Here is a 17,826-nt window from a genome sequence, read left to right as displayed (position 1 = left end):
GCATTACACGGGGAAAAAATTCCCTAAAAATAATAAATATAAATGCAGGAAATTAGGAACATGGAATATGAAGCTCAATAGACCTTTTTTCAAATCACAACAAACAGCGGTCAAGAAAACTAATTTAAAGGAGTTTTAGAGGACTTTATTTACTGAAGTCCCGAAATGGGAGACTTGGCGTGTTCTGATTAGCAGAGCCAGTCATGCCCAGTAGAAATCGTCTTCACCCATTTTGCATGAATGAATTCTCCCCTTTTTTCCCACAGCCCCCTTTGTAGTTTCTTATTGTAAACACTCTTTTGTTGTACAAGGTCAAGAGCAAGTGCTTTTATCAAAACAAGTAACATTCCATTCGTTTAGAAGAAAGTTCTGAAAAAACGGGTGCCAATCCTCCCTAAGGAGGATGACGCATCTCTCTGAATTTCTACAGATCACGAAAGAGATTTCCGTAAAAGGAGTTCAAATTCTTTTTAAAACTACTCCTCCCCCCTCCATAAAAATATTTTGTATCTCAGTCAGCTCCATGCTCCCCTCCCCCTTGAGGGCGCTCCCCCTTCAATTAAGGAGGTTGAATTTGAATAGAGAAATTTCTTCACTTTTTTTTGAAATCAAAAATGTAGTAAGAACTTTTGACTTTGCTACGAGCTTCAAATACTATTAAAATAATATATTTTAGTTCAAAACAAGATGTGTGCAGTATCACTTGTTTGTAAATCGCCAAATTCTTTTCAGATAGTTGAGAAAAACAAACTTTAATCGAAATCGTTTAGATCACAGATAATGCGATAACTATCTCACTCTACATTTTTACGATTTATCGTAATTTGTTGGATGAAATCAGAGAAACTATGACCGTTGATAATTCCTCAATGCGAAGCATGCTAGACATTTATATCTAAAAACATTATGATGTTGAATAAATCATGTCATCAAACATGTTGCGAAACAACCAAAATGTTGACTGCAAAAAAACCCTTGCCTATAATAACACAATTACACCATCAGGGAGCCCAAAAATATCTTAGTTCCATTTTATAAGATACATTTTATATAGTGCTTCATGTCATTGTCATTTACCATTCCATATGAGGCATTTTCTTATAAGATTAGAAATATCTGCTCTGCAGTATTACCCTTTTACCCGACTATTCATTGATATTTTTCTGAATATTGTGCAATTGTTAACTTTGTTTTGATTGTAAAGAGCTTTCATTCATTTGAGTAAAAAACTGGCTAACCGGAAGGAAACAAAGCGTAGTTGTAAGGGGAAATTATTCTAAATGGAGTGAGATTTTAAGCCGGGTTCCTCAAGGATCAGTGTTAGGGCCTGTTTTGTTTATTGTTTTTATGAACGATATTCATAAAAATATCTTAGAGAATGAATTGTTTTGCTGATGATGTCAAAGTTATGGGGATTGTAGAAAATGAAGAACAAGCAAATCAGCTGCAAGAGGATCTAGATCAAATTACGGAGTGAGTTGATATATGGGGTATGGCTGTTAATGTTGGGAAATGTCAAGTGCTACATTTAGAGCATAGAAATAAGTGTACAAGTTATTATTTGTAAGGTTTAGTCATTAGTCAGGCAGTAAAAGTTACTGATTTGGGCGTCTTAATAAGTCAGGATTCAAAGTTTAGTCAACACAGTGCAGCATAGCTAGTAACAAAGCTAATAAGATGCTTGGGTTTATCAATAGATCTATTTCAAACAAATCTAAAGAAGTTCTTCTGCCCTTATATAGAAGTTTGGTAAGACCTCATTTGGAGTATGCTGTTCAGTTTTAGTCTCCTTATCTTAAGAAAGATATTAATGTATTGGAAGGGGTTCAAAGGTGGACTACAAGGCTAATAAATAAACTTTCTCATTTAGACTAAGATTCCAGGCTTAGAATGCTAAAAATGAACAGTTTTGAGCAAAGAAGAGACCGAGGGGACATGATTCAGTTTTTTAAATTTGCCAAAATGAAAGATGTTACATAGCTAAAGTTTAGCACTGAAAACAGGACAAGGGGTCACTGTTTTAAGTTATTTAAATCTCAGGCTAACATGGATAGTAGGAAAAATTATTATTTTAGCAGGGTAGTGGAGCCTTGGAACAGCTTACCAGAAGAGGTGGTAATGAGCAAGGGAGTAGATAGTTTTAAGAGGGCCATTGATCTTCACTGGGAATTGTAAGTTGACTAGGAACCAGCCTAGCTGGGCCCAGAGCCGGATGCTGGTCGTCACTTTTGTATTTGTATTTATTTGCAAAAAGGTATTAGGCCTGAAATTTGTGACTTAAATTGTTGATGAGTTTCTTAAATCTTTATTTAAAAAAACATGTAGCTCGAAAATGCTGGAACAGAAATATTTTTTAGTAAAAACATGTTGATCAAGGCATGCAGGAGAAAAAAATGGCTGTATTACTTATTTAATTTGATTTTGTGTTAAAAATGTAATTGTAGGTGTATAAATTTATCCCCACATATTTTGACACCAAATTCATAACTATCACCCATTCAATGTACCCATTACCTAATTAGAAAACCAATTGAACAATAGCTGGAGATTTTTTTTTTATAGTGGCAGTGCTTCTATGTACTTAAAGACAAGTGGCATCCTTGCAACAGTTACAATAATTAATTTTGCTATGCCACAAAGAAAAAAAAGGAGCTACTGTAAAAAAGTATGTCGATTTATGTTGATCAAAAAATCAAAATATTTTTTTTTTTAGTGAATCATTGTCATTTTCATCTATGTTCAGGATATTTGTGCGAAATGTTTTTTTCACTGTAAATAAGATAACTTTTTTTTTTCATCTTAATAAAGTTATACTGCATAATGTCAAAATGTGTAAATAGTTAATGCTCTTTGTAATGACAACTATTGTCTAAACTAAATTAGTCACAAAAACATAGGTTAACATAGTTAAAAATAAATGGAAAATTTTTGACATATGCTTTATTTATTATTAGATATGCTTTATTTCAGACAGGAATTGAGAAACTTAAAAAAAAAAAAAAAGCAATGACAATAAATAAGTAAATAATGGCATTTTTATGATACCAAACTACATACAAATTTCACATGTTAAACTAAAACAAGGAGAAAATACGGTAAAAAATAACTTGCAAAAGTTGGTTTAACTCTGAAATAATCAGATTTACTTTACTTTGTTTCAGAATTTTTAATAGTATACCTTCTCCATCTTAGTCAGAGATATTAAGAGACTTTTTGTTTTTCCATTTTCAAATAAAAATAAAGCCTATATTTTCTATCAATCACTTGTGTGCAGTTCTTATCATTTAATTCAACTTTCTACCATTAAATAACTCCTTCAGTGGGAATATTTTATGTGAATGTTGATTTGTTAAATACAATTTTTTTTCTAATTAATTTAGAATAAAGTTCAAACTTAGGGTCAGATGTTATGTGAGGATTAGTTAGTAGGCTCTTGGATATATTGGAATGAATGAACATCTCAGTTCAGACATTTTAAGAGGCATTAAAATAATTTGTATTTATGAAATAGGAAATGGAACTTCATACATAAGTCGCTATAACAGAAGGGTTGATGTAATTATGGATGTTTTAAGGAGCATTGACTGTAACATAAGACTTCTGCTCAATTATTATTTTACTGTTATTGAAAGGTCATGGGAAAAAGAAGCAAATTGTTTAATGACAATTTACTTTCATTATGCAATGTACATTTGGAGAAAGTGCATATTGTGTGTGATGCAAAATATTTTTTTTAATCTCTAAAATTACCAAAAAGGGCTAAAAAATTAAATTTATTAAAATTTATGAAATGAATTATTTCATTCAGATGCATTTAATGCTGAACCTGTCTTCCTTACATTTACAAATCATGCATGATATAATAGATAATCTGTGATATATTATGATAAATGTTATATTTTGTGCTATTTTACAAGCAATATTTTTTCTGGTTTTATAATTTATTTCACTGTATTTTTTTTACTCAAATGAAATTCAACATCTTTATACAGAAGATTTATTCTATTTTTTTTTCATTATGCATTATTTTGGATAAACATGTCATATTGTTTCATAATAATATGCTTGAATAGATTTGCTGTTAAAGATAACAAAACATTTGTATGACACATCAGAATTGGTCTGAAATAAATTCATGGCTTTTTATTTTTGTGGAATTGATATTTGTTTGAAATTTATTTTTATGCTTTGAAGAGAAATTAAGTGTTTGATGAACATTTTTTAAACATTATTTATACTAGTGTAAATAATGTTTTATGACAAAGTAACTTAACACTTCAATAGTAACATATTGGTAGTAATAACTATAGTCTGTCATGGGCAGTATATGCAGAAATGAGTTTTCAAAGTATTTGAAGACACAGGTGTATTCCAAAGAAAGGAAAATACTGGAATTTGACATTTTTTGTGCTTTATTTTCAGCAGAAACCAAATAAGCAAGCTTGTACATTGAAGCTAATGTACAATAGATGACAAAAAAAAAATGCAATTTCTGCCTTTTACCTGCCCATGGCAGTATGCAACTTTTCAGACACCATTCATTTTGATTATTGAAAAAAAAAAGCAAGTTTTTGTTAGTTGTTCAGCAGTGAAAAATATACTTTATTTGAAAATTAAATGCTGGTACTGTTACAACTGATCACCCTATAATAGAATAGCACTAGAGGGGGGGGGGGGCGATTTTCAAAAACCCAAACCTCTGCACACACAAATCAACATAATGAGCAGTTTTTCTGGATTTTCCTTTTTCTCTAATTTGGCTTTTTATTTTGATGATAATGAGGAAATATGTACAGTGGATCCTCGTTTTTACAAAAATGTTTCTATAATTGAGACTTAATTGTAGTGTTAAAATATGGGTTAGGTTTCATAGGTGAAAAAAATACTTCATTCTAGTGATAGATAATTATATACATAATGAGTTCAATGTGTACTTATTCCAATACATATGCACACCCAACGTGTATAAAGAGAACAGGAATTAACTTAGTGTTTATAAAATAGAGCTCTCTAGGGAGTCATTAATTATTTTTCTCTATAGTTTGTGAGACATTAATGCATTCATGATCACTCGTATCATTTCCCTAACAAGATCTTCCTTCTCTGACACCTCAGAAATATCATTTGCCATTGTTAAGGAATGGCTCAAAATTTTCAATGTGAACGTTTTTGGTTGTATGTCATCGATGTCGGTATCCTCGTTGGTTTCGTTTCCCTTTGTCATTTCTAAAAGCTATTCTTCCAGTGAACTCTAAATTATGGTAGTTTAATGACTTTACTTGTGGAAAGAGCTCTGGAACCAATTGCAAAAGAGTCTTCAGTGACCCAAGCTTGCTAGTTAGCACTCCAAAATGCAGTTTATTATGAGTTGCCTGCAATTTCAGGTTTTTAGATTTTGAAAAAAGGGGAATATTTTATCTGTTTGCAATGCTGTATCCACATAAATTAACATAAAGGTTTAAAATCTTAAACCGCGTAAAATAAACTCGCATAAAATGAGGGTCTATTGTATTTTGCTAGTTTGAGGGATTAAGCTCATAGATTTGTATTATATTTTGGTTATTTGTTTCATTCAAAATATTGATACCTTGCAACAACTGTCATGGTTACCACTCCATTTATGATGGATTGTCTCGTCAGAGTGGCGATAGTGAGTGAGGAGAAATTACATGGGAAATGCTATGCTGTGTTTTTCAGTGGCTGAATTTGGCGTGGTGGTAGCAAAAATTAATTTTGTATGTATCTACTGATTTCGTATTGATGAAAAACATTTGAAAAAAAGACTTTTCTAACATAAGTGTCATTGATGGTCCGATGGGTGTAGGCGAGAAAGTAGTACTTAGGAAAGAATTGTAATGTCTTTTGGCATTTTAAAATGGAAGTTGGGGGAGGGGCTTCAGAAAAGACTGTTGAGTGCATGGAAAGTTGAGCAAGGCACTCTTGAAACAGCAACTGGGTTCACATAGTTTTCACAGGAAAAAGGTTTTGGTCTGGACCTTCTTTTCCAGCTATATCTCTCTGTGATCACCTGTCAACAGTCAACTGCTTGAAAGTTGAAAGTCATGTGGATTTTTTTTTTCTTGAGAAATAATGATGTTTTGTCCAAAATGAGCATAGTTTCATAAAGAAATGCTTCCAAAATATGCTGTGATGAGACAGTAGCTTGTAACATACTACAGTAGACTCTCTCTATCTGAACACTCACTGATGTGAACATCCCGATATTCTGAACACGTTTTAATGGTCCCGACAAAACTCTTTAGACTTAACATAGGCTGGCCTGTCTGTACTCTGAACACCCTATAATATGAACACCACAGTATTATGAATGCTTTTTTAAAATCCTGTTCAATTACCTTTGGTCCACAATCGGTACTCAGGAATTAATATGAATCAAATTGGAAAGCCATACACGATTACGTCAAGGGTATTAAGGGGAAGATGGAGAGAAGTAGAAGAAAAATTATTTTCCTTGGATATTACTGCATCACATAAAATCATTCAGCCGAGCAATATGATCCTTAAGTTTCTGCCACTGAAATAAATTTCAAGAATCCAACCGTTGTATCAAGTAGTATTTAAGACCTTTAAAGTACGATTATCTTCAAGCAAAATGCGCCTGAGAATCATCCAGAAACATTTTCACTTGGATGATAACACTTACCTTGCATGAGAATATACAATGCAAAAAGAAAAAACAAAAAAATAAAAATTGCTCTTTTTTTTCAGGTATGGTACTGATAGCCGCATTGTTATATTTTATTGTTGAATGTTATGTAAAACTTTTTAAATAAAAAAAGAAAGAAATGAATGCAAGAGTTTAGGTCTTATTGAGTTGAATTAAACATTGCACTAGCCATTAATCCGAAATTCAGCACCTCTGTCTCACTAGGCAAATTACTGAACATAGTTCATTAATGCAACATAATACATATACATGCATTTTTCAGTCTCCCTCAATAATGAACACCCTCATTATCTGAACACTTTTGTTCGGTCCCATGAGTGTTCAAAATAGAGAGAGTCTGTTATATTTAATATTATAACATGTTTTGGTGGTTCATGTTGTAAATTTATGCTTAAGATAAAAAAGAAAATATTTTCACTTAATGGAAAACCTTTAGTTGTATCATAAACCTTAACCCATGCAATTTTGCTCACCAATCAGCAGAGTCATCCTAGTACTCAAAACCTTTTTGCAGTGACAACAAAGTGAAGAAAAATCAGTTTTGGGCGCATTATCAGTCCGTCACGAGTTCGGAAGAGATGTACAAAATCTGCGCTCATCTTCAGTTATAAAAGTTTAGTATCAAAAGAATCCTAGAAAGCCTCTTTATAGGTACTCTAGCTCATAGGGAAAGCAACAAGCAAACTCAATTAACTTAAAAAGTATTAAAAAAAATTTCCTGCAAATTTGAATCAGCTAAAGTAGCATTTTAATTCTTGTGATAAAAGTCAATACTTTTAGAGCCAGTTAATTTGCCAAAGTTGAGGGAACTGAAATCAATAATGATTGTTTGTTATTATTGTTATTTTTTTAATTTTTTTTTATTGGAACGCACTTATTGATTATTAGTGAACCTTCTCTAACCTCCTCCAAGTTGAAAATAATCATAATAAATCTAATGATTCTATGAATAAGAACAAACACTGCAATCAGACAAATAACAGATAAAAATAAATTTTAACAATCATATTACAAGCTGCAAATTTATATTACTCTGTAAGCAATTAAGCAAGAGAGCAGTGAACTAGTAAACTCAATCAAGTTCTGATTATATCAAAGGTCAAGGTTATGTCAAGGGTTATTATTGCTCAAACGCTGTGTTTCATGAACACACAAAATGAATGCTTACTGTCGAAGTTGAGGGAACTGAATTTATTTGAGAGGGTCATTTTTTCATGGAGTTCAGTGTTTGACCCATAGTTATCCTTTAATCAATATCTCAATTTTCCTTGTTACCCATTTTTGCTTTGTTGCTTACTCGATAACCTGTTTTTTCCAGCTAGCAATGCTTCATTTAGGTCATTAATTTTTTTACACTGTTCTAAATTATGATTATGTTACCTTTTTAAGATTCTGTTTAGTTATGATTCTGTTACTTAACTTATGATTCTGTTTAATTATGATTCTGTTACTTATGATTAATTTTCCTTTGAAATTCTATAATTTATGATTCTGTTACTTAAGATTATGTTTACTTATGATTCTGTTGCTTAAGATTCTGTTTTAATTATGATTCTGTTACTTATGATCATTCTGTTACTGATTCTGTTCAGCGTTTGACCCATAGTTCCTTTTCCTTTGAAATTCTATATATCCTTTGAAATTTTAATTTTCCTTTGAAATTCTATAACTTGTGATTCTTACGCTTACTTTTCATTTGAGACTCTCTTACTTTTGATTCTGTAACTTATGCTTAACCTTCATTTGAGTGACAGCGTTCGTCGTTCTGAGGTACTCATACATTTGATTTATTTACTTTCAATTTGGAGTTGGTCAGTGAAAACTCACTATTAACCAAACAATCTGTTTTGGAAAAATGACCATCAACTGTAAAATTCAGCTCCCTCAATTCAGTTTTACTGCAAATTCCCTTCAGAAGTGTTTTGCGATATAATTCTGACACTCCCCTTGAAAGCAGGAGCTCTATATTCTTCAGTAAATTCATGTTTACGCTTAGGTAGTGTGAGATTAGTTTGAATTCTGATTAGTGAAAATTTAAATAAAGAGGATAAAGGACAGGAGCTGAAATGAGTAAGGTCAATTTATGGTAAGCAACAAAGTAAGCATAAACGAGCTGATGTGTGCATCACATGACGTCCTTTTACTCCAATTTAATGTCATTTCCCCATTATTGGCAATTTTAGTGTGATTCAATTGTTTACTCTCTAAATATCACCAACAGTAGACAAATTGAAACCAAATTTAAAAAAAAAAGCCAAATTTGTCGCCAAGTTGGCGACAAAATTTAGCGACCAAAAGACTGGCGATATATCGCCAAGTGTCCGACAAATTATAACACAACTTGGGTTTACATTAGACAAAGATTTCCCCCCAAAAAGAGGTAAAAGACCCCCTTAGGAACATCCGAATCCAACCAAAAGGGAAGGTGCTCAACTAGACCCCACTAGGAGTCTACGTACCAAATTTCAACTTTATAGGACATACCGTTTTTGAGTTATGCGAGATACGTACACACATACGCACATACGTACAAAACGGATATTTCGGGTGTCTACGTTCCTAGGCATATATCCACGTGTGATCGGGTCGGAAAAAAAAAAAAAACAACTCAACATTCATTCGGGGGTAAGAAAAATGGAAATTAAGGCCGATTTTTGAGTGAAAATTTTTTCGCGAATACAATACTTCCTTTTTTGTAAAAGGAAGTAAAAATTACAAGAATGCCCAAATATTACAAGAAGTTGCAGACATGCATTTCGAGGTTTTAAGGAACCCCTTTTTTAAAGCAGAAAAGTGTGAGCATTTCGATATAAAGTATCCTTTATTGCGTTATTTCTTATGGTTACAGGATCTAAGCTCCTATGTCTCCAGGGAAGCACTCAAATGTTTCAGAAGCTTAACGTTCGCACCCATACCATTGCTTGATCATATTTGTTCTTTAGAAAAAGTTATGGGTAAAAAACAGTAAATTCATGAAATTGTCCTATTAAATGATTGAATATAAAACCCATTTTTAAAGAAAGTCGTTGCCATAAAACCGTAATATTAATAGTAATCAGCATGGACATTAAAAAAAAAAAAAAAAAAAGGCTTCTCTGAAGCAAACATGAAGTTCATTTGCCATCATTTGCTCTAATACTATTTTCATCTTCAACTATTACTTACTGATCTGGGCGTCTTAATAAGTCGGGATTTAAAGTTTAGCCAACAGTGCAGCATAGCTAGTAACAAAGCCAATAAGATGCTTGGGTTTATCAGTAGATCTATTTCAAACAAATCTAAAGAAGTTCTTCTGCCCTTATATAGAAGTTTGGTAAGACCTCATTTGGAGTATGCTGTTCAGTTTTGATCTCCTTATCTTAAGAAAGATATTAATGTATTGGAAAGGGTTCAAAGGCGGGCTACAAGGCTAATAAATGGACTTTCTCATTTAGACGATGATTCCAGGCTTACAAGGCTAAAAATGTACAGTCTTGAGCAAAGAAGAGACCGAGGGGACATGATTCAGTTGTTTAAATTTATTAAAATGAAAGATGTTACGGGGCTGAAGTTTAGCACTGAAAACAGGACAAGGGGTCATTGTTTTAATCTCAGGCTAACATGGATATTAGGAAAAATTATTATTTTAACATGGTAGTGGAACCTTGGAACAGCTTACCGGAAGAAGTGGTAATGAGCAAGGGAGTAGATAGTTTTAAGAGGGCCATTGATCTTCACTGGGGATTGTAAATTGGTTAGCACCAGTCTAGCTGGGCCCAGAGCCTGTTGCTGGTCGTCACTTTTGTATTTCTATTTATAACGGGGCCAAGCGAATAGACGCACGACTTTTATCCCGAGCTACGTGACACGTTTTGTTGTGAAACATAAATTAGTTTGGGAAACCGTTTATATTTATATGGTTCTGTTTGAATTAGCACAAATAGATCCCAAAGAGGAGCAAGGATTAGTTTTTAGTGCCAATCACTTAAAATTTAAAAAGCGTTAATAGTTCGTTTTTTTTTATAAAAACATGAAGCATTTATATAAAAAAATAAAGTGAAGTTTTGTGATAGTAACATCATACTATTTCTAAAACACATTTACACTGAAAAGAATGAAATAAAAATAATTTTGAAAAAATATGTATTTAAATAAATAAACAAATAAAATAAAACCGACTTCAATATTGCAGCTGGAGATTGCTCTAAAAAAGTAAAAAATAATTTTATTCTTTGAACACCATCGATACTACTTTTAAACATAATTTTTGAAGTCGGTGTAAAAACAATAGATAAAAACATACGTAAACATTACACTGATAAAAGCAGATTTGTGCACCGGTATAAATATTTCATTCGTAATTTTGAGAGATTTTTCTGAAAAATGTAAACTAAAAATATGTTTGAACGTCATTTTACCTATTGTTTTTAGTCTTCAAAAATTATGCTTAAAAGTAGCACCGATGGTGTTCCATGATTAAAATTATTTTTTACTTTTTACAGCTATTTCCAGCTGCAGTTATGAAGTCAGTACTATTTTTTTTTCAAAATTATTCTTATTTCAGAGTGATAAATTCCGAGCACGAACGCACACCTTCATCTATTGAAGTCGGCATTTCGTACCAATTAAAAAAGTGAATATTTAATAAACAAATTTCCACTGAGGAGAAACATTAGGCATCATTTGAAAAACACAATATTGCAATCTTGTTTCCAAATTTGCGAATAGGAAACCAATCTTCCGAACATGGAAATATTTTTGGAGGTCACAATGACCTCTCGTGACCTCCCTTTGGAGTTTCCCCAGAAGTGCTTGTGGGACTAAGGCTCTCATCTAAATTATGTCCTGCTTGTAATTGTAAGTAATATTACGTTTATGTTTATTTAAACGCTTAATAATGCAGTAGAACCTCTCAATAAGGGACACTTAAGGGAAAGGATAACTTGTTCCTTAAATAGAGGTGTCCCTTCTCTGGAGGTAGATGAATTCATACATGCTCTGTAAACTGAGTATAATTTCATAATAAGCGTAAACTAATAACAGTTATGATTAAATATTGTAAATTGTTATAAAAAATCAAAGTTTTGTAACAGATTTTCATTAATTTCAATTTTGAATTAATGTGTTACATGGATTTGATTGATGTCATCTAATTTACAATGCAAAAAAACAATGATCATATTTCAAGTTTTCTATACAAATCTTGTCATTGGAGGCACACTATCTGTTGGGGCTGAGCCCATTGAAAAAAAAATTGATGAGAGGCAAAAGCATGAATGGTAGGCTCAGTAAGAATTTTACAATACTTATTTGTTTATTTGCTTGTTAATGTCAAGACAAACTTTTACCAGTTAATTTTTGGACAAAAAGGGAACCTTGAATTCCTATAAATTTGATATTTCTAATGCGTTACACCCATTTCTTTCGTAATTTTTCTCTGTGACTGTCCCTTAAATCCTTTAATGAGAGGCAAATGCATGGAGGCCCCTTTTCAAAGGGACTGGGACCAGAAAAAGTGTCCCTTAAATAGAGGTGTCCCTTATTCAGAGGTGTCCCTTAAAGGAGGTACTACTGTACAAACGAAAACTGAAATGAAAAATTAACTGAGGGAAAACTTTATACCGTTACTCCAAATATACGCTTACAAGCAAAATATCACGGTAAGTTTCTCCACCTTTCCTCTCTCTTTCGTTTATTTAGTCACTCATACGCATGTCCGGGGGGGCCCCAAACTTAAATTTGTGGGAGGGCAGAAATTCTCAATTTTCTGAGTGGAAGTGGAACTCCAAATTTTGCCGAATGATGATAGTTTTGCCGAAGGATGATAATTTTGCCGAAGGATGATAATTTTGCCAATGAAACTCCAAATTTCGCCGAATGATAACTTTGCTGAATCGTCAGACAAAATTTGCCGAATAAGGAAACTTTTGGGCGGTCACAGTGACACCCATCGGGACGCCCCTGCGCACGTCTTCGTGAATATGTATGAGTTACTTTTGAATTTTTTTAGTTCATAAAATAAAAAGTTTTCTTACAAGATTGGAATATGGAAAGAACATCTTATGGCTTACTGCTTTGTAAGCAGGGGTGCCCATCCCTCCCCCGAAGTTTAATAGAGCTAATCCCCCCCCCCCCCAATTTTTTTTTCTCAACCCTTTTTCCCTATTTTATTTTTAGCGCACCTTTTTTATTTGTTTATTATTTTTAAATATTTTTATTTATTTATTTATTTTAATTATTATTATTATTTTATTAGAAAAGTTCCGTGTTACGCCATTGACATAAACGCACACAGACACACACAAACTAAATAAATAAATAAAATAAATAAGTTAAATTAAAAATAAATCAATAAATAAATGTAAATAAATAAATAAAAATTTTAAAAATCCTCCGCAAAAATTGTGATGGCGCAACTTGCGCCATAATCGTGGGCACCCCTGTTTGTAAGGACAAATTTAACGTGTCCACACGCACATGAAATCAGTCGAAATTTGTGCCAAATTTCAGATAAGCAACTCAGTCAGACAAGAGGTCTTTTAACTTGAATTCTTTCGTTCAATATGTATATTTTGCTGCAAAGAGTGATGAAAGATAACATAAGATATGAAACGGAAAGATAAACGATAATGCAATGTCCGGGTTCACAAAAACAAAACAAAACCGTCTAGATCGAATTTCTCTTTTTTTTTTTGCATATTGCTTATAACGTATCTCCGTGACAATCAAGTGGCCGTTTTGAATTCCGGCTCTCAAGGACAAATTTATCAGAACAGTGTTTCACCGTGCCCGCGTCACAACGCAATATAAATATACTTCAAAATCGGTTTCATGCTGTCTTTGAAGTTAGTTTTCCTCGTGGCGTAGCAGAAATGGTGGTCCTTCAACTTTTGTATTCAACAATCTGCATTGTCGGAACAGTTATTTTAGCGACTGTGATATATGGATATTTCTGGTAAGTTAATAATTTTGATCCCTTTTGGCTTATTTTCTTGAAAATTTAATACAAACCGCAGGGATGCCCCCCCCCCCCCAAGAGCAAGGGCGCATCCCTCGTAAATATCGCAAAGACCCTCCCCAAAAGCAAGAGCCCTCCAAAAAAAAAAAAAAAAAAATGAGAAAAATACCCTTCAAACACCCCCTAATAATTCCTTGGCGCATTCTGTACCAAGACCCCCCCCCCCCCAGGTGGGAACTCCTGCAAACCTGTTGCAATAGAGAAGAAAACAATAATGTAATTTGAGGCTTTAAACCAATGAAGTTAAACTAACAATGGACTAAAAGGATAATAATAAATTTTAAATTATATTTACTTATTTTCATCTTTGATAATGAAAACAGTCTATTTTCAGCAGTCTCTAGCTCTCAAATCTCTCTGACAGGAATAGGTATCCATGGAAACCTCATGACGTGTAAATAATATATTTATATTGAACCCCAATTATGAAACAGACATTTTTACAACAAAAACAAATACTTGATAGTTTTTATTAAGCTATATCTACACTGATGTGCTTTCTTGTTCTCATTCGTCTTTAACATGACGATCAGCTTCTGGTTTTGGATGGGGTTGTTATAGGAAAGGGGGTGGGGTAAAGTGCAAATTTTGGGTTGAAATAGGAATCTGTGGAAATTTTTTCAGAATCCAAGTCCCCTAAATGAAGCTTAAGACAATATTTGGTCGCTTAAGGAACTGGGGGGGGGGATGTCATTACATACAGGACAATCCCTCTGGATCCACGTCTTGAGAAAACAAGTGCGCTGTGCGTCAGAAAAATTCCGAAAGCTCAATTTGTCAAGAGACACGAAATAACGCATGTCATTCATTCATTTTCAACTTTGTCAACGTTGAAAACGAAAATAAAAGCGCATTAGTCGCGACATATCATTACCAGGGGGTGCCCATCTGGGGGGGGGGTGTCATGGCGCAGATTACGCAATTTAAGTTTTTAGGGGGGAAAAGGTGTTTTAGGGTATATTTTCTTTTTTTTGGGGGGGGGAGGGGGTCTTGCTCTAGGAGTGGAGGCCATCCATGACTTTACGAATAAACTAAAAGTTAATCAACTGTGCAGAAAAATAAAATAAAAAATTATGAACTTGAAAGAGTAAGTTGGAGTTGCAAGAAACTTTTCATGGCAAAAAGATGTGAGCTTTTGGGTATAAACATGTTGGGTTAAAAAAGTCAGAAGTCTTTCATAAGCTCACATCTTTTTGCGTTGGAAAGGAGTTTCTTGTAACTCTAAGACGCACGTGTGCAATTTTTCAACACATTTTGAACATCTTTTTCGCACATATTTCCTTTTTTCTTCTACGTTAGCATTTTGTACATGAAATGGAACAAACCTATAGGTTGTTGTATAGGAACTCGCAAAAATATCGTATTCATGAGATTTTGGAAGAAGGAGCCACTTTTTCAACTTGAAAAAGTTATGAGCTACCTGCTGCCAAACGCTGCTTTGTAACTACTTTTAAGCCTCCGGAAGCTCAAAATTACTCACGTTGAAAATTCTTGAAATATGTCTAGGTGCAATATACAGGGTGTTTCTGACCTTTTAGGCAAAACTTTAAGGGATGATAGTATACATCAAGACAAACAATAATAATGTCACAAATAAGGGTCCCAAATGTCTTCCGAATGAGATAGGCGACATTAAAGTTGAAGGTCCAAAATTTCAAGTGATCATTAAAAAAAAAAAAAACAACGGGAAAAATTGGTCGATTCGTTTGCGGTTTTCACTATAATTATTCCTTTTATCACTTTTTTCTTGAAAATAAATTTTGAAGATGTAGTTGAAAAAAGGCCGGTAGAGGGCGCTTTAGACTTTAGAGTAACAAACAACTTTTTTTTTTTGTACTGCTATTTTTGAATCTCATTAAATGTTTTCTAACTCTTGCACTTAAACTTAAATTTTCAGCTCAAAATCAGAATTACTGAGAGCGATTAAGCTGCACAAACTAAACCGTGTTCAGAAGTTGAAATCATTCTGTAGCGAAAAAAAAAAAAACTTTCACCCAGAAGGAAACGAGCGTTCTTCACAAAACGTAAAATACATTTGGCCTATGAGAAAATAAGCAAATTATTACAAATTCAGAACAAAAGATTGTTTCATTAAGAAGTTATGACGAAATAAAAGTTACAAAACCGTAAGTAGTATAGCCTCCTCTAGCAGCTATACAAGACAAAACACGGCGTTGTATGAAGTGAAATAGGTTACCTATGATCACTAGTGCTAAATCGGGATTCATCGTTGAAGATAACGCGCCGCCTGTTTCTCACAACCCAGCTAATCAAGTGCAGCGAAAATCCAATCGACGAAAATTCAATTTATCGCAATGGACGACGCACAATGTAGCATTTGACTGAAAATCCTGGCCAAAACTAGTTTGAAATTTTCACTCTTCTGAAGGCAACACTCTTCTGTGTATTTGTGCGCTGTACGGCGAAGCTGTCCCACTTATAGACACGAAACTTGGTATAGAAGTTGTCTGAAAGGTCTGATGTTACAATTTAAAGTTCGATTTTTTAAAATTTGAATTAGAAAATGAAATATTTAATGTTTTATCAATGGTTTAAACTTTTGATGTTTACGACCGTAAAAACGGTCCTAGTAAACGTAGGGAAAAGAAAAAAAAAACCAATGCATCATTAGATAGAAAAAATAATTTTATTCAAAAATATGATTTGTTTGAAGTTCTATTTTTAATTAACCGAATTCCTAGGAATTTACAAAGGAAGGTCACGTTTTCGACTTTTTTCAATTATTCAATCAATGTAAACTAAAATTCCTGCATCCGACATTCTAATAATGTTATGGCTCTGAAATTTTTTAAGGAAATACTATAAGCACCTTACCTTTATTCAAAGCGAAAACGGCGAAGTTATATTGTTTCACTGATTTATAATGAATTTTTTTCAATGAGTTGAAATAAAAATTTTCAATAATTTTCACTCGATCCGAAATGGATGCAACAGTTGGCTGCTTGCCAATAATGTTTCGACAAGTTATAAGTAAACAATTTTGATGCGATATGGCTGTTTTCCCCGCCTTTTCCTTCGCAGATATGTAATTAAGTGCACTGTTCGAAACAAAAAAAAAAAAAAAAAAAGGAAGAAAGAAAAATAAAAGAGGTTAAAAAATCCTAGTGTTCTGAACAAAACACTAATTTGAAACAAAAAAAAAAAAAAAAAAAAAAAATCAATTTTATTCTTTTTGTTCGATTTTAATCATTAAAATCCTGAGTTACTTGTGCACAAAAATAATTGAAGACAAGTGTTTCGGGTTACAAAAAACCTGTTTTCCACTGTAAAAAAAAAAAAAAAAAAAAAAAAAAACTAGGAAGTTATAACTGTAAAAACACTTGAATATTTATGTCCAAAAGCTCTTTGTTTTAAAATTTTATAAATTGTATACATATATATATGTAAGATGTGAAACTTTATATGCATGAAGTTCATACAATTCTCATAAAGAACATATTTTTATCTATATGGCAAACTAAAACTAAAAGACAAGTATAAATTACGAAAGCATTTAAAGCAAAATTTGTCCCTGACGCCTATGTAACCATACCTTGCCTGCTACATCGTCTCCGTTTACCTCTGAAATTTGTTAGATTAAGTATGATTTAAGATACATTCTCTATCTCTGACTGGAGGTTTATATCCGATTTCGAGTGAGGGGAACCAATGCCTTTTTATAGACTCCAAATGAATTATGCGCAAGCTTGAACTCTCCAGTGCCAGCGAAAACTACCCGCTGCCTTGGGTCGATCCTTAGTTTTACGTAGCGTCATGTGTCCCGCTAAAAATTGTATGAACAAAAACTTTGAACTAAAAATTAATATAACTTTCATTTCACAATGAGTAGGTAAAATGTCTCAAATGTGGATAGCTCGCTAATGTTAGGAGAAAATTCCAAATACACTACGTATAAGGGGGAAAAGACCCGCCCCCCGGCACATTATTTTCAACAGTGATCCGAAAAAATATAAATTTTTATTTATTTTATCTAAAATCTATCTCAATTTTAAGGAAGAGCAAATTTTCTTAGCGAGATCACAAAATAATTTAATTTATTACCTCATTAACGTACATGAAAAAATCAACATAACTAAATGCAAACACATGTTTTAGGGGTGAAATGAATCCCTTTAGCGAT

At 32.9% G+C, this 17,826-nt stretch overlaps 1 protein-coding gene across 1 annotated transcript in view; it reads left to right on the top strand.

Annotated features, from left to right (window-relative positions):
• Positions 1 to 13,452: 13,452 nt before the first annotated feature.
• The window catches only part of LOC129231879 (cytochrome P450 3A24-like), a 31,162-nt gene continuing 26,788 nt past the window's right edge, over positions 13,453 to 17,826 (top strand). Inside the window, exon 1 of the mRNA XM_054866269.1 lies at positions 13,453 to 13,622. Within this exon, the coding sequence (XP_054722244.1) occupies positions 13,540 to 13,622 (83 nt within the window). The 5' untranslated portion in view covers positions 13,453 to 13,539. The remainder of the gene's footprint in view (positions 13,623 to 17,826) is intronic.

Source organism: Uloborus diversus, chromosome 10, assembly GCF_026930045.1.
Source record: "Uloborus diversus isolate 005 chromosome 10, Udiv.v.3.1, whole genome shotgun sequence".
Classification (NCBI taxonomy): domain Eukaryota; kingdom Metazoa; phylum Arthropoda; class Arachnida; order Araneae; family Uloboridae; genus Uloborus; species Uloborus diversus.
This window is presented reverse-complemented; position numbering and strand designations above follow the sequence as displayed.